This window comes from Rhineura floridana, chromosome 18 (genome assembly GCF_030035675.1).
Source record: "Rhineura floridana isolate rRhiFlo1 chromosome 18, rRhiFlo1.hap2, whole genome shotgun sequence".
Classification (NCBI taxonomy): Eukaryota; Metazoa; Chordata; class Lepidosauria; order Squamata; family Rhineuridae; genus Rhineura; species Rhineura floridana.
The window spans coordinates 24357901-24385277 of record NC_084497.1 but is presented as its reverse complement, the minus strand read 5'-3'; the positions used below and the strand labels follow the sequence as shown (position 1 = coordinate 24385277).

Here is a 27377-nt window from a genome sequence, read left to right as displayed (position 1 = left end):
TGGGCTCCTTTGCATGCAAATCAGCTGCTCTAACCACTGAACTACGGCACTTCATTGTCTGCCATGCAGTTAAGAACGGGGCAAGAGACCTCGCTGCTATGCTATGCCGCGAGCTGCCGCTAGAGGGGAGCAGCGCCCATGAGGAAAGGCGGTAGGAACTTTCTGGCGCCGGAACTTCCCGAGTGGGCCCGCGTTGCATGGAGGGGGTGATGAACTGCTTTGCCGGAAGTTGCAAGTTCAAAGAGCACACCGGCCCTAAACGGGTTGGTAAGTCTGCGCGGAGGGACGAATAAGACAATATTTATTGGCAGCGTGGCTTCTCTCTGCCGCTGCAAGTAGGGTACGCTGAGTTTGGTCGATACCTTGTTTAAATTTTGGAAGCTGTTATGCATTATTTACGATAGAAGTACCCCCTTTTTGGTGCGAGGGGGAGTTTATTTGTGACAGGGTGGCTGCTAACAGAATAATTCCGGCAAGAGATTCATGGAGGGGAGGGGGTTGATTGGGGCCTGGTATTATTGAGGGGTGGCCAGTAATACATAGTTTATGGTAAGTCTGTGGGGCGGAGAGGGGTTCCAGTTTGTGTCCGATGGTGCATTATTTGTGGTAAGGGTCTAATTCTGGACAGAGAAGGAGGGGGAATTGGTTGAAAAAGGGGTGCCATGATTTATGGCAATGTTCTGTTGGATTGGGGGGGTCACTATGGGACATTCTTGAGTTTTTATTGTTATTATATTGGACTTATTAGTTGCTTGTTATCTGAAGGTCTCCAAGCGACTTATAACATTGTTTTTTAAAAAAGTAAATATCCCATGCCATAAAAATAAAACGACAGCCACTCCCATACACCCATAGAAAACGTTGGCAGCACACTGATGCAAGCAACATCATCTCAGTCTATCAAATGCCTGGTGGAAAAAGGTATGTCTTTAACTAGTGCTGAAAAGATGTCAATGAAGGCATCAGGCCAGCCTTTCTCAACCAGTGTGCCTCCAGATGTTGTTGGACCACAACTCCCATCAGCCTCAGCTAGCATTGCCAATGGTCAGGAAGATGGGAGTTGTGGTCCAACAACATATGGAGGCACACCGGTTGGGAAAGGCTGCATCAGGCGGACCTCACTGGGGCAGCACCGTCCACAAATGGGGAGCCATAAGTGAAAAGTAAGTCCTACTCAGAGTTGCCATGTCCATTAATTTCAGTGGGTCTACTCTGAGTAGGACTTAGTTGGCTACAACCCTCTGCTGTTGGGAATAACCCTTAATGCGATATCTACATAGAGTGGCCCCTTGTTGCCAAAAAATAGGACAGAGTTGGGTATTAAAATTTGTATATGTTCATTAATCTGTAGGGATGCCAATTTAGGAACAATTGATGTCATGTAAATAGAAATATGCTACATCTCAGCATGATGGGGAAGATGGTGACCTATTAAAGGTCATCAATGGCTACTCTGCCATCAAAGTCTGATGCGGTCTGTTTCTGAAAACTAATTGCCGGAAGCTGCAGGAGTGGAGAGTGCTCTTGCACTCAGGTCCTGCTTGTGAACTTCCCGTGGGCATCTGGTTGGCCACTGTGAGAACAGGATGCTAGACTAGATGGGCCACTGGCCGGATCCAGCAGGGCTCTTACATCCTTATGGCCTGAGTACCTCTTCAGGCTGCTGTCCAGGGGCTAACTATTGATAGGCAACCTTAACGCTTCTCCTGGTCTTCCTTCTTAGTGATTTTTATCTTTCAGCCGGAACACATACTGAGTCAGACTATTGGTCCATCTCCTCAGTGTTGTCTACACTGACTGGCAGCAGCTCAGCAGGGTTTCAGGCAGAGATTCTCTCCCAGCCCTTAATTGAACCTGAGACCTGTGGCATTCAGAACGGATGCTCTATTGCTGAGCTATGGCACATCGTTTCTAATGACGCGTCGCTCTCGAGTATTGCTGAGTCAATGTATTCGGGGAAATGGGAAGCATCTTCTTACAAAACACCAAGACTTAAAAGGGTTTTTTATAAAAAAAAATCTTTTTCATTTCTGATAGAATGATCCAGTATGCTGCTATCACGGCTGACATCCCAGATAGCAAGGGCCTCGCGATTTGCAGGTAAGCTCGTCCGGTCCATAGCAAAAGGGGTAGCTGCTATTTACCAGGCTAGACTAATTGTCCATCGAGCTCAGTATTGTCTGCTCTGACTGGCAGCAACTCTACAGGTTCCCAGGCAGAGAAGGGACTTCCCCATCACTTCCTCCCTGATCCTTTTGAATTGCTAGGGGTTGGGGACTTTCTGCAAAGGACCAAGTGGCGAAACTGGGTTACTGAAGCAGAATTGTCTGTAGGTTGTATTCAACGCTAGTTCTGCTCAGAGTAGACCCATTAATAGACAAGACTAAATTAGGTCCATTCATTCCATTGGGTGAGTAGGGCTTACTTGGATACAACCCTGTGTATATGATGTTTAGATTTGCTACACATTTTTGGCTGGAAACATTTCCTGTGCGGTGGGGAATGATTCAATGAAACTTTTCACTTTCACACAAGTTGGGCTATAACTCAGACTGCTTTGTTTTTCCTTGGATCGTGGAGAGGGGGCCAGACAGTATTTATCCTTTTTATACTATCGAATGAGCACTCCAAGAATTCTGTGTCTAGTGTTTTGTTTTATTCTTTCTGAATGGCTTTTAACTGGTTTTAGCTGTTCTGTATTTTCACTGTTTTAAGTCCTTTTGAGACTTTTTTGTGTGTGAAAAACAACCAATAAGGGTCCCTCCAGACGGGTGTTTTCTTGCAAGTGTGTTCTGCCAAACGCTCTTTGCACAAGAATAGTGCATCAGTGCTGGGTTTTTTTCGGCTTTATGAGTTCTTCTGTGACGCTTCCCTAGTGCAACCACATTGTTGCTCTCCAGAGTGGCTATAACAGAAGCAGGACAGAAATGAACCAGAACATTTGTGGTGTAACAGGATTTCAGCATGAAGTTATGGGATATACACTGATTGGAAATGAAGCAGTGTGACCGCCCCCTCCCCCAAAAGTTTGCAGGTACAAACGGTACTGAAAGTGGGAATGCTGTGTGGCTGCCCCAGTAGCATCACGAGCACAAACCGTCATGAATGCACAATAAAAAGGACATGTGGAGAGCCCTTAATGCTGCTGCTCCTGATGATGATGAAAGAATCCAGGATGGTGTAATGCAGAGGACGGGTCTTCTATAATTGAGGTCACTGGGGCAGACATCTTGGCCCCCACCTCTAAGAAACCTGTCTTGGGATGCATGTTCGGTGCGTATACAGTCTGAGCAATAGCCCTTCCTTCGTTGGTCAGAGACGATGGGAGTTGTCGTCCAAAATGTCTGGAGGTCAGATCGGGGAAAGGCTGGGTGCAATCACTGTGCCCTATCTGCGATGTGAAAAAAATCCCACAGGTAATGTTCATAAATGTACAACCCTCCATTCCACACAGAACGCTTCCTGTTGAGAACGCCGGCTCCGCTTCCTAATCCTAGACTCGCTGCTTCCGCAAATTACAGCACGCATCCCTCAAACAGAAATGGAGCCCAGCCCCAACAGTGGCTCAACCTGGACCCGGATCTGGAAGAAATCCTGGTGCCGAGGAAGATGTCCATCTCCCCTCTCGAAAGCTGGCTGACGGTCCAGTATATCCTCCCTAGTGGTGAAGGAGCCACCAGCATCTACAAGCGACTAGGCTATGAACCCGCTGGGGAGTACGACCTTCCCCCCTGTTCCTGGGGTGCGGAGGATGAGAGCGAGGAGGGAGGGGAGCTGAACCAGGACAAAATGGAGTGCAAGAACGTTCTGAAGATCCGGAGGAGGAAGATGAACAAGCACAAGTACCGGAAACTGATGAAGCGGACAAAGTTTTTGCGGAAGAAGATCAGGGAGGGGCGTCGTCGGAGAAAGCAGGTGAGCAGGAGAGGGGAGGATTCTGGGAACTGTCCAGCATAGATGTTTAGTTCAGGGGCAAGAAAGCCTGGGGGCTGCATGTGGTCCTCCAGGCTTCTCTGTCTGGTCCTCAAGATTCTCCTCCTCTCTGCGTGCCACACCCCTCACTTGCCCTCCTCTGCATCTTCTTCGGGTGTTTCCCCCCCGGCTGGAATGCATCCTTGAACTTTTATCACCGCCGCTTGCTGGTCTGGATGGGAGTGTGTATAGAAACCAGCCTACTGTGCAGAGGTGAAATTTAAATTTGTTGCTCGGCCCACTTCCGCCTTTGGTCCCACCCATCCCTGCCATGTGGCCCCTGGTAGGTTGTTGCTCTCCACTTTGTTACCTGCGGTTTAGGGGCTAGGTTCTAGCCACTCACCTTCCTCAGGCCACACCCCTCAGAGCCCTTGGTTCACACCGCCCTTGAGTGATCTTCCCTGGCTGGACTGTGTCCTTGAACTCTGAACATGACTCTCGTTTGCCTGGAATGGGGGGATTGAGAAGAGTGAGCGTAAAAATAAGCCTCCTGTGCAAAGGTGACATTTATATCCGTTGCTCTGCCTACTTTTGGCTGTGGCCCTGCCCACTATTGGCATGCGGCCCTCAGAAGGTTTTCCAGAAGGGAATGTGGCCCTCAGGCTTTCCCCATCTCCCCTGCTGTAGGGTCTGAAATATCCTGGGGGAAAACGTCACTCCTAAAACTTGGTCTTCTTTTTCCTGTCTCTTTATAGAAAAGGTTTGAACGCGATCTAGAGCGCATCTGGAGGGGAGCTGGCCTGCGGAAGCCGCCGAAGGGATGGGTGACCCCCAAGATATATCTGAGGCTTGTGAAGTCAGATTGACGTTGCTCTGGGTGGGTTTTTCTTGTTTTTTTTTTAATTAAATAGTATTTAAAGCAGAAGGGCAGCTTTGTCCTTTCAGTTTTCTTCCAAAAATCAATGGAGAAATTCAGTTGTTTGAACGTAGCTGGGATTTGGGAAACAGCCCAGTCAAGACTGAGCATGACAGGAGGGAAAAATCAAAAACTGGCAAGGGGGGGCGGAATGGAGAGTGGCTCAAATCCAGAATGGAAGCATTTCCACACTGCAGTGTCTGGTTTCAGGGCCACCACCTGTGTATGCAAGTAGCGCACACACATTCTTCGAGCGTGGATCTGTTATACAGCCCAAACATCACCGCTCATGACAAGAGGGATTCTGTTGGAGGGATCCTCAAAGTCTGCAGAACTATGAAGTAATATTTAGGTGAAGGGCTTGACATGATACCAGGCGACAACTTGAAAGGGGCTAGTCTTTGAACTCTACTAGCAAACAGTTTCAGTTCAAACCACTTGCCAACAGACTTCAAAGCTGCATCTTTACCGCCTTCACACCTGATGTCACATGTGTGTCGTTAGTTTGGGGATCCAGTCAAGGGTAGTGCACCAGCACTAACTGGGTCCTTCAATCGGGGTTATATCCAATGCAAGTCTTACTCACAGAAGGCCTGGTGAAATTCATGGACAACTTAGACCCATTAATTTCAGTGGGTCTACTCTGAGTAGGTCTCTCCTTGGATATAACCTAGGATTTGCATTTGCCCAGAAGCAACCAGCAGGACAAGGGAGGAAAGGATCACTAACAATAACCACAGACTCAAGATTGTAATAGAAAAGAATCAATTGATTTATTGCCACTTAATGGCATTATGACATCGATCACGTATGATAAAGTTTAAAGCAATGCTACATAAATTGCACCCGTTAATTAATGGTTTAAAGGCATTGGCATAGCAATCAATCAGGGTAAATAACACTGTTTCTTCCTAACGTCCTCCAGCCCATCTAGCATATTCGGTTAAATAAAATTCATAGCAAGCTATGGTGGCCGGGCGGGCCTTGTGGCCTTCAGCAAGGCAAAGCAGGGCAGATAGCAGGAAAGATTGGGGGGGGGGGAACCAACCTCCTCCCCAAATGTTTCTTTCTTTTTTAAATTTTATTCAAGATAAAGTAAAAGTACAAAATGTTCCAATTTGATTACATAGAAGCGTTACAAAATAAAGCAACAACAGCAAAATATGAAATGAACAGAAGTAATAATAGGTAATTATTAAGGTTAACTTCTTACCCCTTCATATTTAAGGGTAATAATACAACAGTTTCCTATATTGAGGTACATAAATTAAATGGAGCTATTTCATCGATCACTTTCTTTCTACACTTTTCACATTAATTAGAAACTGGACTGGGGGGTGGAGGATGGACTCTTTCTTTATTTGCACTGATTTAATTTCCTTTGTGCGTAGTCCCACATAAGACATAAACAATGAATTACTACAATCTGGTGGTGGTTGTGGTATGGATTGTGGGTGTAGAAGAGACTAACTGGGACTCTTGGTTTTTCAGTGGTTCCCTGTGCAGGGCGCCTTGGCACCCTGCAGCACTGCTTTGCCAAAACACGTTACGCTTCCACTTTTGTTGTGGCTGTACGTTTTGTTGTCGTTCTACTCTAATCATCCTTTAGGATGCCACCGTCTCAGGCAACAGTGAAATCTGGCACAAAATCCCAAGCGGTCTTACACAGAAATGGCAACAAAAACGACCCAGCGGGTCATCCATTTTCATCCCTCATGGCTGCTCCGCTGCGTGATTCAGATTCATGGCAGCTGCTAGCGATGCAGGTCTAGCAGGGGCAAGGCCCAGATTAACAGCCGTCCGAGATGGGATACGTGGGCTGTGGCCAGAGGCTTCCAATAATGTAAAACCCTTGGGTGCAATCTTTTAAAAAGTGACATTTGAACAAATGCTATGATGATCTGAGCAGAGCATTTTGATCATTCGGCTAAATACTGGAGCTTCTGAATAAGTGAACTAACAGCATACGCAGAATGGCTGCTGCTGGTGGTCTTTTAGATGGCTCTTTTGAAAGCAGTTTCTTTATTATGGATTTCTGTAAACAATAACAAAGATTAATTGAAGAAAACGATGCAACAGGAATAGATAAGGGGGAAAAAAACCAGATAGAAAAGCTTTCTCTGGGCTATATACCTCTGTTGGAAATGCCTTGATAAACTCTGGTGGAAACCTGCCGTCTCTGACATCCTCCCATCTCTGAGGAAATACATTGAAGAAGAGTTTTGAGGATACGGTTGCCGGTGGCTGAAGTCAAAGCAATGATTTCTAACAGCTGATTAACCGTCTGAAACTTGTCTCACTGATTCCCCCCTCCCCTGCCGGTGCCCTTCTTGTGAGATGCAGAGATCATGCATGTGCATAACGCAATCCCCTTAGTTTAAGGCTAGGATGAGGAACCTGCCAGAACAATGCTGTTAGTTGGCACCTGAGCTGCTCCACCGCACTGGCCCCCAAATGATCATGCAGTAAAAACTGTTGCCTCATCAACCATTTCAGTCAGACTAACGTTGCATCCTATTTACAGGCTGCCATTTTGAAAGCAGACTCCTTCACCGACGGTGGGTTTCCTGGGCAGGTACAAATTGCATTTCTGCATAGCAAGCCACCACCTTCCTGCCCTGTTCACCTTAGAATAGGGAACATAGAATCACAGTAGAGTTGGGAGGGGCCTGTAAGGCCATCAAGTCCAACCCCCTGCTCAGTGCAGGAATCCAAATCAAAGCATTCCCGACAGATGGCTGTCCAGCTGCCTCTTGAATGCCTCCAGTGTCGGAGAGCCCACTACCTCTCTAGGTCATTGGTTCCACTGTCATACGGCTCTAATAGTTAGGAAGTTTTTTCTGATGTCCAGTCGAAATCTGGCTTCCTGCAACTTGAGTCCATTATTCCGTGTCCTGCACTCTGGGACAATGAAGAAAAGATCCTGGGAACCTTTCATGTACTTGAAGAGTGCTATCATATCTCCCCTCAGTCTTCTCTGAGATGGAGGATGGGGCCCACTGAGATGTTGCTGCACTCCAACTCCCATCAGTCCCAGTCAGCACAGGCCACAGTCAGGAAGGATGGAAGTTGTAGTCCAACAGCATCTGGAGGGCCACAGGTTCTCCATCCCAGCACTAAAGGGCAAAGAGCCAGAGAGCATGAGAAGGAGTAGAAAGATTGTGGTGTGTGAGTCCTCACTGGGTAAGGAAGCTGTGGTTCCAGGACAACTGACAATGAGGACGAGTTAGCAAAGGGGGAGTAGATTTGGAGGATAGGAAGCGTGTGCCAAACATTGAGACTGTGTAAACAAGTTAGAAGGATTGAAAGCCAAGGAACAAGGAGGTGTTCAAAGCAAGAGAGGGGAAGGGGAGCAAGGCACAGAGTAGGACAAGGCGCCGCTCACCCAGTGGAGAGGGATGGTCCCAACTGTTCACAAACAGGTGGTGCCTTTTGGCAGCTGCCTTAGCCAGGAAGGAGAGAAGCAGCCAAAGTCGATCCACATGTCTCAGCCAGGTCCCAGTAAGATGCAGATAGGAGCAAGAAGAATAAGGCACAGCAGAGCAGCATTTACACAGAAAGCTCTTTGTTTCTTGACCGGAAAGATGCTGATGAAGCCGACGCAGAGCCCTTTGCCCAAAGGCACGCTTCTTAAGAAAGAGGTGACGGCAAATGGCAAGAAAGTGACCAGATCATTTACCTTCGATTTCTCAGATTTTGTTTTGAATCTATGAAGCATTTCGAACCAAATTAATCCTAATGGGAAGATGTCCACTTTATTTCCATATTCCTGCCCCACCTGTACAGAACACAAATATTGTTAGATGTGCATCTTAAGAACACATTTTCATAGAAAGGTTAAACCTACAGGCTCTGGACAAATCAAAAGGCGCAATGGTCTTTAGCAACCGTTTTGTCTACAGGAATTGGCTTTTTCTCCAAACGAGAACATTAAAGCAGGCCCTGAGAAATCACTGATGTCCTCCGCACGTTGCTGGACTCCTGTCAGCCTCCAGCCAGCATGGCCAATGAGGCCACAGGTTCTCCATCCTGCTTTAAAGCTGCCGGTGGGATACAGCACTTGGTTCCTCTCTCCATCACAGACCCCATATTTCTATGCTGGATATGGAAGAGGACACTTCTTGCCCTCCCTGCATCCAGCATTGGAACAAAGATGATCCATCCTGATCACTGGTACTGAAAGCTCTGCAGTGGCTGCCATTGAGCTACTGGGCCCAATTAAAGGTGTTGGTTCTGGTGTACGAGGCTATAAATGTCTTGGAACTCAAGTACAGTAGGGCCCCACTTCTTGACACCCCGCTTTTTGGTGTTCCCTTAATACGGCACCAGCGGGGCGATCAGCTGGAGGGGGGGGCTGGAGCTCCCCACGCTCCAGCTGATCTCGCCGGAGGAGAGGAAGATCAGCTGGAGAGCACAGCCTTTTGTGTTTCTCAACTGGGCATAAAGTAGGCAAAATATCTAGGTCTAAAAATGTATTCACTAGCTTCCTTATTTACTCCTCAGGCCAGTGAAGAAAAGTCGGGCGATTAACTTTTGCAGTTTTTATTTACAACGTTGACAACAGGCACTCCAAGAAGCCCTCCCACTCTTGGAGTATATCTGCGAAGCATCCTTTTTGACCCTTGGAAAGAAAGCTAGAATTGTATGATCAGATCAAAAATGTCATCAGACCAAGACTTAAAACTCTGTCTAAACCGGTGACACAGAAATACAGACCTCTCTGAGTGGGTGTTGCGGACACAGCTGCTCAAAGAAAATGTGTCAAATATATACCATAGGGCCCCACTTATACGGCGGGTTAGGGATGAGGCCCCTGCCATAAGGTGGAACCCATAGACTATAAGGGGGCAGTGGCGCAAAAATGCCACAAAATCGGCTTTAAAAAGGGGAATTTCCTGCCGCTGCATCAGCGGAACGCCGGAATGCGAAGCGCTGGTAAGCGGAGCCCTACTGTACATACAGATCAGATGTTTTGAATTACCTGTTCAGGGGCCATGTATGATTTTGTGCCCTTCTTTCTGGTCCTCTTCACTGGAATATCATCTGCACCTGTCGTTACTAGTCCAAAATCACCTATCTTTATTATATTTTGAAAAGATATGAATATGTTTGCAGGCTGCAAAGATTAAAAAACAACAACACTGGTGTCACTTATATAAAATAATTATCTCACTTTATGCACAGACAGGATCTTTGATATGGTAAAGTCCTCGTGCAGGAACTCATAGGAGTTAATCAGAAATTGTCTTCACATGAAAATCATGCAACATTAGATCAGAGAGAACAAAGGATTGACTTACTTTCTGGATAAGAAAGGCCTTTTGGCTTTCCATTGTACTTTTCAGTTGCGATTTATTCCCATTTGTTTTGTGAACTGTTTTATAGCTCACTTGATGAAATTTCCTAAGTAAGTCAGAGCACCATCTACATTATCTCCAATATCCCAAGTACTTCATCTTACCTGATATGCACTTCTGAGGACTATGGTATGCCTGCATTTAGCTAGGCCTTGCGGCAACTGTGACTTCTAAAATATTTCAATACAGAAAATAGCTAACTGGAACTTTTTGCTTTACGTTTCATTTTATCATTCAGACCCATAATCAGATCTGAGATACTTACCTTGAGATCTCGGTGAATGAAGTGTTTCTCATGAATATATGCCACCCCTTTGAGTATTTCCTGAAATTTTTCAAAGGCGTCATCCTTGTAATTTTTTGTGCTTTCTTCCGAGTAAATCCAGTCTTCTAGCGTTAACTTACACAACTCCAGTTTTATGAAGAGGCACTTGTGCAGTTTTTCTTCTCCTGAGCTGTAAAAAGAAATAAAGGGAGGAGCAAGGGACTGAGTTCTCTAGGATGGCACCAAATGCCTAGTTTAGGATTGTAAGAAAGCCCCTTTTGACTATCAAGACTTGAACAAAGTGGGAAGTCAATGCACTGTTTTCAGCAACTAACAGTGAAGGGTTTTAGGACAACATACTCCCTAGGCAAGCAAACCATACTACCTAGCATTTACTGCAAGCGCGCAAAACATTTCACACATAGTCTCAACTATATCACCCCTAGAAGATAGATCCCCAACCCTCGCCGCTTACTGACTTTCCATCTCTCATTCTTAGCCACTAGGAACATCAGATCTCCCAAATAATTTGGACAAGCCAACTAGTGCTTTCCCCAGACACTGAATGACAAGATGCAGAAAATATCTGCTAAAGGCAGTCATCGCAAACCATCCCGTGCTTGACGTCGCAGCAGTTTCTTACTTGAAATATTATCACCTTAAGGCCCTGTGAGCTTGGCCCTGTCCAGATGAGTCACTCGCACTCACCAGCCAAAAGCATGGGCCTAAACAGGCTTCAGAGCTTCCAGTCACAGTGAAGCCATGGCAACTCTCATCTGGCAAGTGCCACAAATAATTGGCCTTCCTCCCAACTCTGAAGCTGCAGAGGTGGGTGGGGGTCATCCCGGGAGGTCTGTGAAAATCCTTGCCCCCTCCCCAGCTCTAAAGTTGGGAGAAAGATGGAGAGCGGTGTTGCCATTTGGCCACTTTGTTGCTGAGACACCTGTCTCACCCCAGAATGGCCAAAGCTCCAGGCACTTAAACCACAGCACCTCCTCGCCTACGTTCCACGCTGGAAAGACTGTTGGGAGAGGGCTTCCTTAGAAGGGAAAGGACAGAAGCCTGGAAATTACATTTTTTAAGCTTGGCAAGCAAGGGCAGTCAACAATGATAGAACTCTGCTCTTAAGCACAGTTACTACAGCAGTGATTACAGAGGAAGATTTCCCTCCAGCCTCAGTGCCATAGATTAGCATGGAAGATTGGCAAAAAAAGAGTCAAAGTCTTTATTAGTTAGCCAAAGGCCATCAATTATACAAAAACCAAATCACTCAAAACATAATAAAAATGGAACAGCACATCTGATTTCCACATACAGCAGAACTTTAGCTTAAGTTTAACTCGGTACTTTAACTGAAAGTTAGCAATCATCTGTTATCTGGCACTCCCCCCCCCTTCCCTCTTTCATTCTGAATCATGCTGGCCGTCCACCATATGAGCTTCATCCCATTCCTTTTGAATAGACAGAATGGCAACTAGGAATCTGGCTAGATCAAATATGATTCTGCGGGTCTGGCTTATCAGTTGGCATTTCCTCTTCTCCCCAATCCCTTTCGTCCACCCCGACACCAGCAATCCTCCAAGGCAATCCCTCTGAACCATCCTAATGTAACTGCAGATCACTGCCAATGATGTGACGCATTACCTGCTATCACTGTCCTCCGATGGAAAAATGTCCTTCCCAGTCCAACAAGTGTAATACCGGACAATGTTTTCATGGCTAAGTTTTGCTAAAGCTTCCACTTCATGTGTAACTTTTTCTTCCTTACCGCTTCGGGAGCGGGGAGTGGGGGACGAGAGAAAAGAAATCTTGTTACAAACATTCATAATGGATTCCTTTACAGAAGTGACTGGTAGTTTTGACATTGGCTGTTGATACCAGGGGCGGGAAACCCTAATCCCCTATCCCACTGTTCTTCAACCTCGGGTCCCCAGATGTTGTTGGACAATAACTCCCATCATCCTTGGCCACCGGCTAAGCTGGCTGGGGTTGATGGGAGTTGTAGTCCCTGGCTGGCTGCCCATTTGCTACCGGGCCAAGTTCAAGGTTCTAGTTTTGGCGTACAAAGCCCTACACAGCTTGGGACCAGGATACCTGAAAGACCGTCTTACCCCTTATACACCCAGTCGATCACTGCGCTCTGCAGGTGAGGGCCTCCTGCAGATACCATCTTATCAGGAAGTCCGTTCTGGACAACATAGGAAACGGACCTTTAGTGTGGCGGCCCCTACCCTGTGGAACTCCCTCCCCTTAAATATTAGACAGTCACCATCTCTGTTATCTTTTGGGTGCCTATTGAAGACCTTCCTCTTTCAACAAGCCTTTTAAGTGGAGACCTTATCCCAGTCTGCTTCTGTGTTGGAATTGCTTTTTAGTAAGTTCTTAAACTTTCTTTTTTAAAATGTTTTTAATCTTAGAGGATGTTTTGGTAGCTTTTTTTAAGTAATGTTTTTGAAGATGTTTTGTTTCAATGTGTTTTAAAATTTGTTTTTATGACATTTTAATGTTTTTAGTGCTTTTGTTTGCCGCCCTGGGCTCCTGCTGGAAGAAAGGGCAGGATATAATAATAATAATAATAATAATAATAATAATAATAATAATAATAATAAAAATAGTCCGACAACATCTGGACTGAAGAACAGTGGACTATGCCTCTGAGGCCATCCCCAGCCCATGCCCATCACTGGCCCTTCCTCTCTACTCTCACATACATGAAAGCGGGCCTTTTGATTGAACCTGTAGAAAGACACCAATCATACCATTCACCACGGGGGGGGGGGAGAGCTCCTCTTTATAATCCCCCTCTCTCATCAAGCACAGCATCCCCCCAGTTTAAGCGTGAGCAGCTTCTTGAACTTTCATTAGAACACGCACTATTTCCTCAAAGTGCGCCCTGGGGTTTCATGTCCCCCAAGCTGACATTTTGTACTCCCCTCCTTTAGTGGCAGTGGGTTTTTTTCCATTTAAAAGGTCTCCTCATTTCGTGTAGAGTTTGGAATTTTATACATTCCATGTCACCAACTTTCACTGATACTATTTTTTTTCCTGTTTGTCTTGCGGTCAGCAGACTGGCGATTATTAACTGACTGACACAACAGGGTTGATGTGTTCTCCACACTCTTTCAGCAGAGATTCAGCAGGCGTCCTCGCTTTTGATTTTCAGGTGTCTCTTGAAGGCTTTTTTTGTGCCGACAGGCCTATGAAGCTATTTAAAATATCTTTAGAGCAGCCAGTCATTTTAATGATTGCTTGGCATTGTTTTTATGTTGTTGTGGAACACCCGGATGGTTTGCAAGAAGGCGGGATATACTTTTATAAATAAATTTATTTATTTATTTATTTATTAAACTTTTATACATCCCGACTAGCAATAGCTCTCTGGGCGGTGAACATGAGAAATACAATAAAAACACACAATGTAATACAGCAAAAACATATAAAAATAAAAAGAATCTAAAATTTGTTACAGCAAATATAAAAATTAGGTTAACTTAAATTAAAATTAAAATTAAGTTTAAAATGCCTCGGAAAAAAGGAAGGTTTTAACTTAAATAAACTTTTGTGGGGAACTTTTCTGCACAAAATGATCAATCTTTCTTCTGGGATTAGGATGATAATTACATTGGGCAAAGCAACTAATATTAATGTCGGGTGCTTGTGCAGGGAACAGCACACACCCAAGGGCTGGCGATTCAAATAAAAAAGGCACAGGACAACTTACATGGCCCATTTCACTTTTTTGATAGCATACTGTGTGCTATCAAGGAGATGGTGTGCCTTGTACACACACCCAAATCCTCCGTCTGCAATACACTCGATGTTGTTATAATCTTTAAGAAACCTGTTTTAAGAAATGGAAGAAAGTCTTAGCATTATAACATGGCAAAGCCATATAATCGCATTGTTCATTTAATGAAACAAACATGACAAAAGACAGCAAACCTAGCTTCAGCCTCTGCTGCCCAGGAAGGGCGTTAAGATCCGCAAATGGAATCTGGTTAGTTTTGCCATGGCCTGATGATTATTGGCTTTTGGTAACACGGAGGCAGGCTTGTTCACTGGTGACACCAGTGCTGTGGGATGCCCTACCTGCTGAAATATGGGGGGCCCCATGGGTACTGGCAACCCACCAGCTCTTGGAGACCCACACCTGTTGAAGCAAGCATTCCCCTGAACCTAAACTTCCTGATCTACTGGTTTGAATTGCTCTTTCAACTGTTTGCCGCCCTGGGCTCCTGCTGGGAGGAAGGGTGGGATATAAATGAAATAATAAATAACTAAAAATGACTTCTTTTAAGTTTTAATTATGGATGCTTTTTATGCATGGACGGAATTTTATTTATTTATTTATTTATTAAATTTATTAGTCGCCCATCTGGCTGGTTGTCCAGCCACTCTGGGCGACGTACAAGATAAAAAAAACAATACATTAAAACATTACAATTTAAAACCATAACAATAAAAACCTAACCCACCCCAAAAGCCTGCCTGAAGAGCCAGGTCTTCAAGGCCCGGCAGAAGCTCATCATAGAAGGAGCATGGCGGAGATCATTTGGGAGAGAGTTCCACAGGGTGGGGGCCACTATTGAAAAAGCCCTTTCTCTAGTCCTCACCAGTCTAGCTGTTTTAACCGGTGGGATCGAGAGAAGGTCTTCTGAGGCTGATCTTGTTGAGCGGCATCCCTGACGATGCTGGAGGCGCTCCTTCAGATAGACTGGGCTAAAACCGTATAGGGTTTTAAAGGTCAAAACCAGCACCTTGAATTGGGCCCGGTAAACAACCGGTAGCCAGTGCAGCTCCTTCAGCACTGGAGTGATGTGATCTTGCCGGCAGCTGCCTTTAATTAGACGAGCCGCCGCATTCTGTACCAGTTGTAGCTTCCGGACCGTTTTCAAGGGTAACCCCACATAGAGCGCATTACAGTAGTCTAGGCGAGAGGTGACCAGGGCATGTACCACCGGTGGGAGCAGATGGTTGGGAAGGTAGGGGCGCAGCCTCCGTATCAGATGGAGTTGATACAGCGCCACCCGGCTCACAGCCGAGACTTGAGCCTCCATGGACAGCTGGGAGTCAAGAATGACCCCCAGGCTGCAGACCTGGTCTTTCAGGGGCAATCGTACCCCATTGAGCACCAGGTCCACATCTCCTAGCCTTCCCTTGTCTCCCACAAACAGTACCTCGGTTTTGTCAGGGTTCAGCTTCAGCTTATTCCTTCCCATCCAGCCACTCACCGACTCCAGGCACTTGGACAGGGTTTCTACAGCCAACCTCGGTGAAGATTTAAATGAGAGATAGAGCTGCGTGTCATCCGCATACTGATGACATTGCAGCCCAAATCTCCTGATGATTGCTCCCAGCGGCTTTATATAGATGTTGAACAGCATCGGGGAGAGGATGGAACCCTGTGGCACCCCACAAGTGAGAGGCCAAGGATCCGAGACCTCATCCTCCAATGCCACTCTTTGGTACCTACCAGAGAGGAAGGAATGGAACCACTGCAAAACAGTGCCCTCCATGCCTAACCTCTTCAGGTGGTCCAGGAGGATAACGTGGTCAACGGTATCAAAAGCCGCTGAGAGATCAAGGAGGACAAGGAAGGTGCATTCGCCCCTATCCCAGGCCCTCCTCATTGTTTTATTGCATATTTTAATGGGGTATGGATTTTATAAGAACCAGAAATTTAAGTGAAAGCTGCACTTAAAATACTTGAAAGAAACAAATCACCAGGAACAGATAGCATACCAGTAGAGTTGCTACAAGTCATTGAGACTGAATCTGTCCAAATTTTGACAACAATTTGTCAAGAAAACAAAACAATGGCCCACAGACTGGAAGCATTCAATATACATCCCAATTCCATAGAAAGGGGATCCCAGGGAATGTAGTAATTATCGAACTATTGCCTTAATATCCCATGCAAGTAAAGTAATGCTCAAGATTCTACAACAAACAAATGGAGTGAGAAATGCCAGACGTCCAAGCTGAATTTAGAAAGGGAAGAAAATTCATTCCGTCAATTTTATATGGTGCTGAAATTTGGGGCCCAGCCTTACACCATGCCCTAGAACAGATTCAAAATACTCTATTCAAGCAAATTCTAGGGTTACCCAAGGCCTCCCCTGTAGCTCACATCAGAGCAGAACTTAGTGTCCCTTCGATAAAGGCTAGATCAGATCTGGTTTTTCTCAGGTATCAAAAGAAACTTATTACATCTAATCCCCGATCGTTGATTAGACTCTGTCGGGATGAACAGTTGCAAAACGGACCCTGGGAGAAAAATTTTTCTACCGTAGTTAAAACTTATGATTTAACTGAAAATCTCCTCAGAAATCTTGACTCGAGAGCATTGAGCAACCATATCTTTGGACACGAGGCACAACGTGACAAAGTAATTATTTCTAAAGCTCCATTCTCCCTTTGGTTTCCGCGTATTAAATCCAGTCATGAATGGCCACCTTATTTAGATATTCTAACTAAGGCCGCTGTCCGCAGAGCATATACTGAATTAAGATTTCAGGTCATGCCCTCCGCGTCCCTAAGTGGTAGATACCTCGGTATTCCTTATGCAGAACGACTATGCCCCGCAGGGTGTAAGGTTCCCGAGGACCTAACTCACTATATGTTAGCTTCTCCCTTATTTGATGGCCCTAGGAACAAATTTCTGGTTCCACTGATCCCAAAGAATAAAGATTTAAATGAAGCTCAGATAGTAGTATTTTTGTTATCCTCAGATCAACCTCACATAATGATGGCTACTGCTAATTTTGCTCTGGCGGCAAAGAATCTCAGAGCCAGGCATGTTAAAGCCTGTAATTAACATAGGCACTAGTATCACAGAATTTCTTAAACTAAACACATCTGTACAGTATTACTAAATGTTTCCATTGTATTTTATCTTATTTTACTGATGTTTTTTTAATGACTCTGTTCCTTCTGTAACAGCCAATGGCTATACACAGATTTAATAATAAACTGAAACTGAAACTAGAAAGGGAAGAGGCACCAGAGATCATATCGCAAACATGCGTTGGATAATGGAACGGACCAAAGAATTTCAGAAGAAAATCACCCTGTGCTTTATAAATTACAGCAAAGCCTTTGATTGTGTAGATCATGGAAAACTATGGAATGCTTTAAAAGAAATAGGGGTGCCACAGCATCTGATTGTCCTGATGCGCAACCTATACTCCGGACAAGAGGCTATTGTAAGGGCGGAATATGGAGAAACTGATTGGTTCCCCATCGGAAAGGCTGTGAGACAGGGGTGTATTTTATCACCCTATTTATTTAATCTGTACGCAGAACATATACGGAAAGCAGGATTGGACCAAGATGAAGGAGGTGTGAAAATTGGAGGGAGAAATATAAATAATTTAAGATATGCAGACAATACCATACTACTAGCAGAAACCAGTAATGATTTGAAACGAATGCTGATGAAAGTTAAAGAGGAAAGCACAAAAGCAGGACTACAGCTGAACGTCAAGAAGACGAAAGTAATGACAACAGAAGATTTATGTAACTTTCTAGTTGACAACGAGGACATTGAACTTGTCAAGGATTATCAATACCTTGGCACAGTCATTAACCAAAATGGCGACAATAGTCAAGAAATCAGAAGAAGGCTAGGACTGGGGAGGGCAGCTATGAGAGAACTAGAAAAGGTCCTCAAATGCAAAGATGTATCACTGAACACCAAAGTCAGGATCGCTCAGACCATGGTATTCCTAATCTCTATGTATGGATGTGAAAGTTGGACAGTGAAAAAAGCTGATAAGAGAAAAATCAATTAATTTGAAATGTGGTGTTGGAGGAGAGCTTTGCAGATACCATAGACTGCGAAAAAGACAAATAATTGGGTGTTAGAACAATTAAATCAGAACTGTCACTAGAAGCTAAAATGATGAAACTGAGGTTATCATACTTTGGACACATAATGAGAAGACATGCTTCCCTAGAAAAGACAATCATGCTGGGGAAAACAGAAGGGAGTAGAAAAAGAGGAAGGTTAAACAAGCGATGGATTGATTCCATAAAGGAAGCCATCTACAAGATCTGAACAGGGTGGTTTATAACAGATGCTATTGGAGGTCGCTGGTTCATAGGGTTGCCGTAAGTCGAAATCAGCTTGAAGGCACGTAACAACAACAACATGGATTTTATAATTGGTTTTTTCCATGAAAACTGCTTTGAAGGCAATTTGACATTGATGGAGAAAAGGAATACTGGAAACCATCTTGGTCTCAAGAGTCCATTTTGCCTTACATTTTGTCTCAGACTAAGCTGAAAGCCATTTCTGCAAAGCTGATAGACCATGTACACAGTATGCAATGGATACTTGGCTGGCTTGTGGTTAAGTTAGCTGATGGGGAGCATAGCAACGGCTAGTTGCTATGCTCTTTCTAAAAGATGTTTGAAGCTGCTGAAAGTTTTTTATCATATCCTGTTATGCTCACTTGTAATTTTTTTTACTCCACCGTATAAAGTGCAGCTGAGAAGATGCAAAAAGCATCATTTTTCTCATTCTGAATGCCATATAGGATCTCTCTTGGTACAGCAAAAATAAACTCACTAAACTCAGTTCTGAAGCGCTCTAAAATCTTTCCACCACAATGTGTAAGCGGTGCATAAATTAATAAACAACACCACCTAGTGAAGCTGGGCGTTGAACCTAGGAACTTCTGCGTGCAAAACATGTGCTGTACCACTGAGCTACCGCCCTTCCCCTTCCTGCCCCTTTTATGCTTGACATGTTGATTATGTCCCTCCAATCACGTCTAATTTGGCTGTCTTACCTTTCATTGACAGTGATTTCGCTTTTCTGTGAATGAGGATTTGAAAGTCCAGATGGTGTTTTCTCCCTGTAGGAAAATGTTAGAATAAAAATTTAAAAAGCAGCCTTGTAGTACTTAAGTGATAAAAACAACCCTCTCGATGCATTACTTGCGTCGCATTAGTACTGGGAAGTGGGTCCACATTCCTGGTCCCAGCCTCGGGTGTTCAGTAGCACAGTGTCCTGCATAGCCCTGACCCGGTACCACACATGGAGTCCTCAGAGGACAAACCAGATTCCCCACAGGTTGAGGAGCAGGCAAGCCCTCCTGAATCCAGTGCTAAAGGTCTCCTTGAGGGGGCCGTCAGGATGGATACTTTATGAAGAACCCTCGGAACTATCAGAGGGTTCTTCATAGAGGAGCAGCACCAAAAGGTTCAGGTTCATGCTAAAAAGTGATGACACTAGGGTTGCCAGGTTCAGGGCCTGAGACTGATCCTGTATCTTTAGGAGAAGATAAAGTCAGCCAAGTGCAGGTGTTCTTGCAACACTATAATGGGAAAAACCACAAGGTGGAATTCTCCCTTCCCCCTGCACAACATTTAAAGATACTAAGTTGTGCAGGGGGAAGGGAGAATTCCACTTTGGGGGTTTTCTCATTACAGGGTTGCAAGAATACCTGCACTTGGCTGGCTTTCTCTTCTCCTAAAGATACAGGATCAGTCTCAGGCCAGGAACCTGGCAACCCTAGATGACACTGTATCCATCCACAGACCCAGAATTGTCTGTCTACTTGTGAGTATGGGGTCTACTTGTGAGTAAGCAATCCCTGATACCTTGCTGCCAGCAGCTGTGGTTTTTTTAGTGGACCAGAGCACATAAGGCCTCCCTCTTGAACCTTCTAGCTGGAAATGAGTGGTCCTTGGTTCTACTTTGTTGTGTAGGCCCTTGCCTCAACTCCCTGTGATATTGACCTTGGACGGCTGCCTGGCTTTATAATTGAATCACATTTGGACCTAGACTGATTTTTTTCTGCGCTTGGCCTTTGTTTGTTTGGACTCTGCTGCATCTGCAACCCCGCCACCCTCCACATGGGTGAGTACTTTGGTGAAGGCTTAAATCTCCTGTAACTGGGATCCTAACCTCTGAGGGCATCTCCTGCTTCTCTGTAAACCGAAAGCTTTTATCTTTGCAGGGGACCGTGCTGATGTACCTGACATCAGTGTTAAGGCTATAAATGCTTGTTTTCCACAAACTATAACTCAACTGAATACAAAGAGTAGTTTGCTTCAAGAGGTAAATGTATTTCTTAAGTTGCATGGTGAAACAACTGGGACCTGCCTATAAGCAAAATGAAAGTGACACCTGTTGTGTTTGCTTGTAACAATAAAGTCGTGGTACAGGTCTCTAGGGTTTCAGGGGTCTCTCCCAGGCCCACCTGGAGATACCAGGGATTGATCCTGGGACCTCCTGCATGCAAGACAGATGCTCTTTCACTGAACTATGGCCAATTCCTATACCCTCCGGATCGCAACCGCAGCCCCAATGATGGTGCAACATGAACTGACTACAGAGCTGGTGTAAATACTTGGAGACCGTGGGTTGTATCCAGTGCTAGTCCCATTAGATAACAATACTCTGAGTGGACACGTTGAAGTTAATGGAAATGACAACTAAGGTTCATTAATTTCAACAGGTCTGCTCTGAGTTGGGAGTAGCACTCGATACAACACTGATTTTTCATTACACATTTAGGCTTGCCCTTACTTTGAAGATATATTGGTGTGTTCAGAGACCCCACTATCCAATTCAGCGGGAGAAGAATTCACACTCTCTTGATTAAGACTGAAAAAGAAATCAGATTGGAGTTGAAAATGATCAGTAAGTTCAGCAACCAGGCAAATGTCTAGATACAAATCTATGTTAAAACTTTATTATACATGAAACTTACATTTCAGAAGTCTCTCCTGATGATGGTTGGGAATTGCTAGCAGGCTGGGTAGATAGGGGGGGAAATGACAATATGATAAGATTAACCCAGACTTTGTTAAACTGTTGCACTCCAGATGTTGTTGGACTGTGGCTACCATCAGATGGGAGCTGTAGTCCATAAACATCTGGAGGGCATCAGAACAAATATTAGAACAAGACAACTCTGCCCCCCATCCCAGATGTGTGTGTGTCTGATTTGTTGTGATCTAAAGTTTATTTTGGGGTGAATTCCCTCTGAGTGTACTGCATAGTTTGACTGTACAGATACAATGCCACTAAAGAACAATCAATGCTACGTTGCTAGGTCCTTAAATGACTTGGGACAGTGGGCCATGGTGCAAATTTGGCATGAGCTAATTTATTGCATTGATGCCAATTTAGGATTTCAGAGGGGAAACGTCCTATAAGCAAGGTTATTTTGTTTTAAACGAGGCGGCAGGGAAAGAAAGGAGATCCAAATTCTGGTGCAAAACACCAAGCACCAAATGTCGTTTATTTCACACTGATTAAATCTGGGTGGGTACAGCAGGACCCACTGTTAGATCTCTGGGCGACTGGTAACAGATTGCCAAGTTCTTCCTGTGGAATGCTGTTCCAATAGAGATTCAGCAGGCATGTTCTGCATTCATTTTTAAATGTTTGCTGAAATCTCTTTTTATGTTGCCTGGCTTATACAAACAACTTAAAAGAAATAGCTAGCTGATCTGTGAATTTTTATTGTGTGTATATTTAATGGTTGTAAACCCCTCTGTTTTTTTTTTAATGTAATGGCTGTATATTGCAAGTATTTTTATATATAAAGTTAGTTGTTTACTGTCGTTGGGAGTGGTGAACCTTTGGCCCTCCAGATGTTACTGAACTACAAATTCCATCATCCCTGGCCACTGATATACTGGCTGGGAGTTATAGTTCAGTTATATCTCGACAGCCACAGGTTAGCTACCACCCCCAAATAAAATTACAGTACTGAAACAAGAACGCTGAGGAGGGGGAACCAGGATGGATTTCTGCATGAAAGGACCATCAACTCAGTTCTGGTATTGGAAACAAATTCTGAGGGTGAGATACAATTGGAGGCTTTGCTTTGAAATACACAGCCAGTGGTATAGTCTAACAACATCCCACCCATTGACTAGGGCTAGATTAAGACACGCTGAAGCCCTGAACTGTCATGTTTAAGAGACCCCATTGCATTACTCCCCAAAAAGATGGATTAACAGAAAGGACAAGGAAATAGCAATAAGTTTTATATTTTCATATATACCAGTATGTAGGTAAGAACGCAACTAAAAAAAAATTAATCTGCCTAAAACCTGAACCGGACCTCACCTGCCACTGGTGCTGTTTGGACAACTTATGGCCCCCTGGCCTGATGATATAAATTATAGTTATTTCTGTTGTGCAGCCATTCCGTATATCTTTGTCGTATCAGAACGGTCATGCCTGTCTTAGGAGTCCGTTTTCCCTATTTCCTTGATTTCCCCCCCCCTAACCGATTATGTAAAACTTGAACAGTAGTGAACCTAGGAAGATGGTGCTTTATCCTGAGCCAGACTCGCTGGTCCATCTAGCTCAGGGTTGTCTGCACTGGCTGGCAGCAGCTCTCCAGGGTCTCAGGCAGAGTTCATGCCCAGGCCTGCCCGGAGAGGCCACTGGGGATTGAACCTGGGGCCTTCAGCATGCAATACAGGCGGTCTGCCACTGAGCTATGTATATAACTTCAGAGGCCCTAAACTGCTTGCTTAAACTTGCAGAGGGCAGCCGCTTGGCAAAGGCTGCCTTAGGTGGGGGAGGCCTGGGAAACGAAACCTAACCTAGGAGGCTTGGTTTGCCCCTTGCTCTGAGCCAACACTTCCTCCTTTCTTCCTCAGTATGTCCCCCCCCCCCGTGTTGTGGCAGGAAGTCTCAGCTGCTGTGCACCAGAAAAGAGGTGAAAAGCTAAGGGCTCCTCCTGCTTGTAGAATGGTGGAGTTGGAAGGGGGCCTGTGAGGCCATCCAGTCCAACCCCCTGCTCGATGCAGGAATCCAAGGGAAAGCATCCTGGACGGGTGGCTGTCCAGCTGCCTCTTGAAACCCCCCAGTGTCGGAGAGCCCACCACCTCCCTAGGTCCTTGGTCCCGTTGTCCTACCGCTCTAACAGGAAGTTTTTCCTGATGTTCAGCCTAAATCCGGCTGCCTGTCACTTGAGCCCAGGACTCCCCGTCCTGATCACCTGGGATGCTTCACTGCAGGGCGCCTTGGGGCAGGAGGAGGAGCCGCCGCTGGGACTTTGGGGACTGCTGGGTGGCGGCCGGAGCCCCTCTTCGTTCCGCCGGTGCTTCTCACCCCGCACTTGGTCCCGCTGCCTGCCCCACTCCAACAAGTGCTGCACGGCCTCAACCACCACGTTCCGTGGGAGGTCCCTCTTTTTCTCCTCCTCCTGCTCCTGGTCCGGGGAAGCCAGGCGAATCATCCTCCGCGAAGGAGACCAGTCGCGCACCGCTCTCCAGTGCGCCATCACCGCCGCCTCGATCGCCCGCGCTCTGTCCTGCTTCCCGCCTGGCGGAGGAAGAGGAGGAGGAGGGCGGGGCAGGAAAGCGCCGAGATACAATGCATGCAAAGGGTTACATCCCATCATGGGGGAGGGATTTCTGGGTTCCCTTCGGAGAAATCGCCTGTATAAAACAAAGATGTGCATAGGTATGGTGCAAAGAATCTTTGTTTTTTTTTAACCATGTTATTATTTTGTTATTTAAATTTTTGTGCGCTGTATTCTTTTTTTGATGTGTATTTTGTATTTGTGTTTATTTTTTTATTTTTTTTGTGAGCCGCCTTGAGGGCCTTTTGGCCAAAAGGCGGCATAGAAATAGGATGAATAAATAAATAATAGGTAATGTGTCGGGCTAGTACCTGGGAGACCAGGGTTCGAATCTCCCCTCTTAGTCATGAAACTCACTGGGAACCCTTGGGCTGCTCTCAGCGTAGCCTACCTCACAGGGTTGTTGCGAGGATCAAATGGGGGAGGGAAGAGCCACAAATGCCACCTTGAGCTCTTTGGAGAAAAGGTGGGATATTCACAGTGGTGCAGCGGTGAATTCAGAAGTGCACAGTCCCTTCATGACAGTCACACCATGCCCCCTCACCTGTTTGCTTGCTCTCTGTCATCATCTCTGCACTCCTCAGTCCTTCCCCCACGCACCTTTTCCCACAACAAAAGAGGTCCCTAAGAGCCAATCAGCACAAAAGGGGAGCATGTTAGCTACTGAGAAGAGTCTTCTCAGTGGCCGACTCACTTCCTTTCACTTTGATTGGATCCAAAGGACAAGGAAGCATGTAGGAAGACTCTTCTCAGTGGCTAACATGCTCCCCTTTTGTGCTGATTGGCTTGTGGGATGCTGGAGACATAGGGACCTGGCTGGAATCCTGCTTCCAAAAAAGGAAGGGGTCTAAGACCACCTGAGACAACTACTCCCCTGGATATAAATGTAAGAAATAAATAAAAATAAGGTTGTAGCTAACTAAGCCCTACTCAGAATAGACCCATTGAAATTAATGAATATAACTAACTATAGCACTATTAATTTCATTGGGTGTACTCTGAGAGAAACTTTGGCTGTAATCCAATACATGTCTACTCAGAAGTAGGCTCCATTGGGTTCAATGGGACTTACTCCCAGGTAAGTGTGTATTGGATTGCAGCCTTAGCTGGATGCAGCCCTATCTTATATATATACGTTATAGTTATAGTTTGTAGCAAACATTAGTCCTACTCAGAGTAAACCCATTGAAATTACTAAAAATAACTACCACACTATTAATTTTAAATGCGTGTATTTTTAAAATCTGTTATAAGTTGCCTAGAGACCATTTGGTATTAGGCGACAAACAAATGAAATAAAAATAATTTCAATCTCTTTGTGTGTGTGTGTGTGTGTGTGTACATATGTATTTGCATCTACTTCCAACCATAAATAAAAGGGCCATAACTCAGTGATAGAGCTGCTTGCCCAAATGGCTATGTGCTGCCTCCACTCTCGGAGGCAGTATTGGGGATCAGTTGTTGGGGATCAGAAGCAGGGGGAGATGGCTGTTGCACTTGGGTCCTGCTTGTGGGCTTCCCACAGGTCCACATTGTACATGTAAAGCACACCGAATGCACATGTAAAGCACATCACTTCCCCCCCCCAAAGAAGCATGAGAACTGCAGCTTGCTAAGGGTGCTGAAATGTGTAGCTCTGTGAGAGGGAAACCACAGTTCCCAGAATTATTTGGGGGAAGTACTGTGCTTTAAATGTGTGTTGACTGTGCTCTAAAGGTATGGTCCAGCAATTGTTGGTGTGGCAGGGTAAGTTATTTGGCAGGGTGGGATGTTTGTCCTCCTAGCACACCTCTCCGGTGCTTCCTATGTCCCTGGTCAGACTAGGATAATTCTGTACTGTTTCCATTATTGCCTCTGAACCAGCTGCTGGGAATCGCAAGTGGAGACAGTTGCTGTTGGCCTCAGGTCCTGTGTGTGTGATGTGTCTTCAAGTCAATTACAACTTATGGTGACCCTATGGATCGGTGACCTCCAATAGGATCTGTTGTAAACCACCCTGTTTAGATAATTTGAGTTCAGGTCTGTGGCTTCCTTTACAGGTTTACAACCGCCTTACAAGGTTGTCCACTATGAATATGGCAGGGCAGAGGTGGGGCTGCTTTGGATTTCAAGCCAGGAATCCCCCCCAAACATCATCAGGTTGCAGCAAAGGTCAATTTCCTTACATTTCCTTCTGGGACCCTCTCCTGATCTAAACCAGCACTAGGTTGCATGAAGAGGCTTAGTGCTCCATTGATGCACATGCAGACAGGTTGCTCTTTAAAATGTGTAAAACCGATGTCTTCACAGAAAATAAGACCTTAGAACTGAGCACTAAAATTCAGAATATGTGTCACTCTGTTCTTTACTATCTCTGTGGAGTCTAATATTTAAGGCTGAATGGGCAGGCAGATCCTCCACCAAAGAAGCGAAACTTATGGCATTCCAGATGTTGGACTACAACTCCCATAATCTCTGACCGTTGGGCCATGCGGTTGAGGCTGATAGGAGTTCATTTTGGAGAGTTCTAGGAAGAAATTGCAAAGATGGCCAGCAGGGGGAGCCTACGTGCAAGGAATCCAACATCAATATTTCAGAGTAGGAATGGAAAATCTGTCAATTTCGGTTCACTCCCTTTCGCTTAAACTCAGTTCTTCACACATCTGCACAATTTGCAAATATATTTGTAAATTCTTCAGCATTTTAGTGAGCATTTATCCGAATAAGCACGTTTTGTATGCTGTTTTGACTAATGTATTTGCAAGCAATTTCTCCTAATATAGTGCATTTTTGTATGTTATTTTTGCTAATATATTTTTCATGCACTCTTTTATCCATTTTTGTAAGCAATGCCTTTGTTTGGAGATCTGCATCACAAGTTTCGGATGCATGCAAATTTTGAAGGAAGGCAGCGTTTCAGTTCTCATATTGCTTTAGAAAGTGCAGATTTTGATCAATTCGGCTTTAAATGCAACTTGAACTCAAATTTTCCTTGTGGCGAGGAGTTCCACAGCTCAGCTTTCCTCAAGCTAAGTTCAGACGTTTGCTCTGGAGGTTGTATTGACTCAACTTCCCCATTCTGGGTAGAATTTGCTGATCCAGAGGCTCTAAAAACCAGCGGAGGATTATTTTTTTATTCTTCTTTTGTATTTTTCCCACAGGCCTCTCAAAACAATTTTTTTTTTACTCTTATATTTTCTTCTCCCATGCTCCTGTCACACCCTACAAAAATATGTTTATTACAAGAAATTAGCACTAAAATGCTAGAGAATTTTCACGAGGATTTTTTTTTGAAAAATGGCAAATTGCTGCAGAAACATGGAGAACTGAATTTAAGATGGGAAAAATGAGAGAACCGAAACTGACGGATCTTTCAATCCCGAAACTGCCAGTGTCTTTCATTCCTCCTCCCTCGGCCTTTTACATTCACTTCCTCCTCCTATAACAGCTTTCCTCTCTTATCACCTTATTTTCTATTTCCAGGTTTTAAAAAATTCTTCTTTCATCTCCCTTTCCAGTTTCCTTCAACACCTCCACTGCCCCTTCCTCCTCTGAGGTAGACTTCCCTTTCCTCCTCCCTTCACCCTGTCCAACTTCTCCCAACC

General features: G+C 45.0%; 2 protein-coding genes across 6 annotated transcripts; one reads left to right on the top strand and one right to left on the bottom strand.

Annotated features, from left to right (window-relative positions):
• Positions 1-157: 157 nt before the first annotated feature.
• AURKAIP1 (aurora kinase A interacting protein 1) lies at positions 158-17500 on the top strand. 5 transcript variants are annotated; one of them, XM_061600862.1, is made up of 5 exons: positions 160-340; positions 2038-2100; positions 3455-3915; positions 4668-4789; positions 17393-17500. In XM_061600862.1, exons 2-4 carry the CDS (start codon positions 2049-2051, stop codon positions 4776-4778), a joined length of 624 nt encoding a protein of 207 aa, XP_061456846.1. In that variant the 5' UTR covers positions 160-340; positions 2038-2048; the 3' UTR covers positions 4779-4789; positions 17393-17500. The 5 variants fall into 5 exon arrangements, with proteins under 5 accessions (XP_061456848.1, XP_061456846.1, XP_061456847.1 ...); XM_061600863.1 differs by lacking the exon at positions 17393-17500 and adding an exon at positions 7353-7366; XM_061600861.1 differs by lacking the exon at positions 17393-17500 and adding an exon at positions 9332-9975 and having other exon boundaries at positions 161-340.
• Positions 5577-23829, bottom strand: LOC133372831 (interferon-induced, double-stranded RNA-activated protein kinase-like). Its single transcript, XM_061601918.1, has 11 exons — positions 23428-23829; positions 21175-21218; positions 20991-21068; positions 19246-19311; positions 14172-14291; positions 12095-12220; positions 10451-10640; positions 9810-9944; positions 8508-8606; positions 6962-7024; positions 5577-6863 (listed from the first exon to the last, which is right to left on the bottom strand). The coding sequence occupies exons 1-11, from the start codon at positions 23827-23829 to the stop codon at positions 6756-6758; spliced, it is 1431 nt and encodes a 476-aa protein (XP_061457902.1). The 3' UTR covers positions 5577-6755.
• Between the last annotated feature and the right edge of the window lie 3548 nt (positions 23830-27377).

Bases quoted from the DNA above. Each gene is read 5' to 3' on its own strand.
- AURKAIP1 (XM_061600862.1), top strand. From the start codon at position 2,049: ATGCTGCTATCACGGCTGACATCCCAGATAGCAAGGGCCTCGCGATTT. The intron at 2,101-3,454 runs GTAAGCTCGTCC...CATTCCACACAG, and splicing joins AAGGGCCTCGCGATTTGCAG to AACGCTTCCTGTTGAGAACG. The intron at 3,916-4,667 runs GTGAGCAGGAGA...GTCTCTTTATAG, and splicing joins GGCGTCGTCGGAGAAAGCAG to AAAAGGTTTGAACGCGATCT.
- LOC133372831 (XM_061601918.1), bottom strand. From the start codon at position 23,829: ATGGGATGTAACCCTTTGCATGCATTGTATCTCGGCGCTTTCCTGCCC. The intron at 14,292-19,245 runs GTAAGACAGCCA...TTCTTAAAACAG, and splicing joins GAAATCACTGTCAATGAAAG to GTTTCTTAAAGATTATAACA. The intron at 12,221-14,171 runs GTAAGTTGTCCT...CCGCTCCCGAAG, and splicing joins AAAAAAGTGAAATGGGCCAT to CGGTAAGGAAGAAAAAGTTA.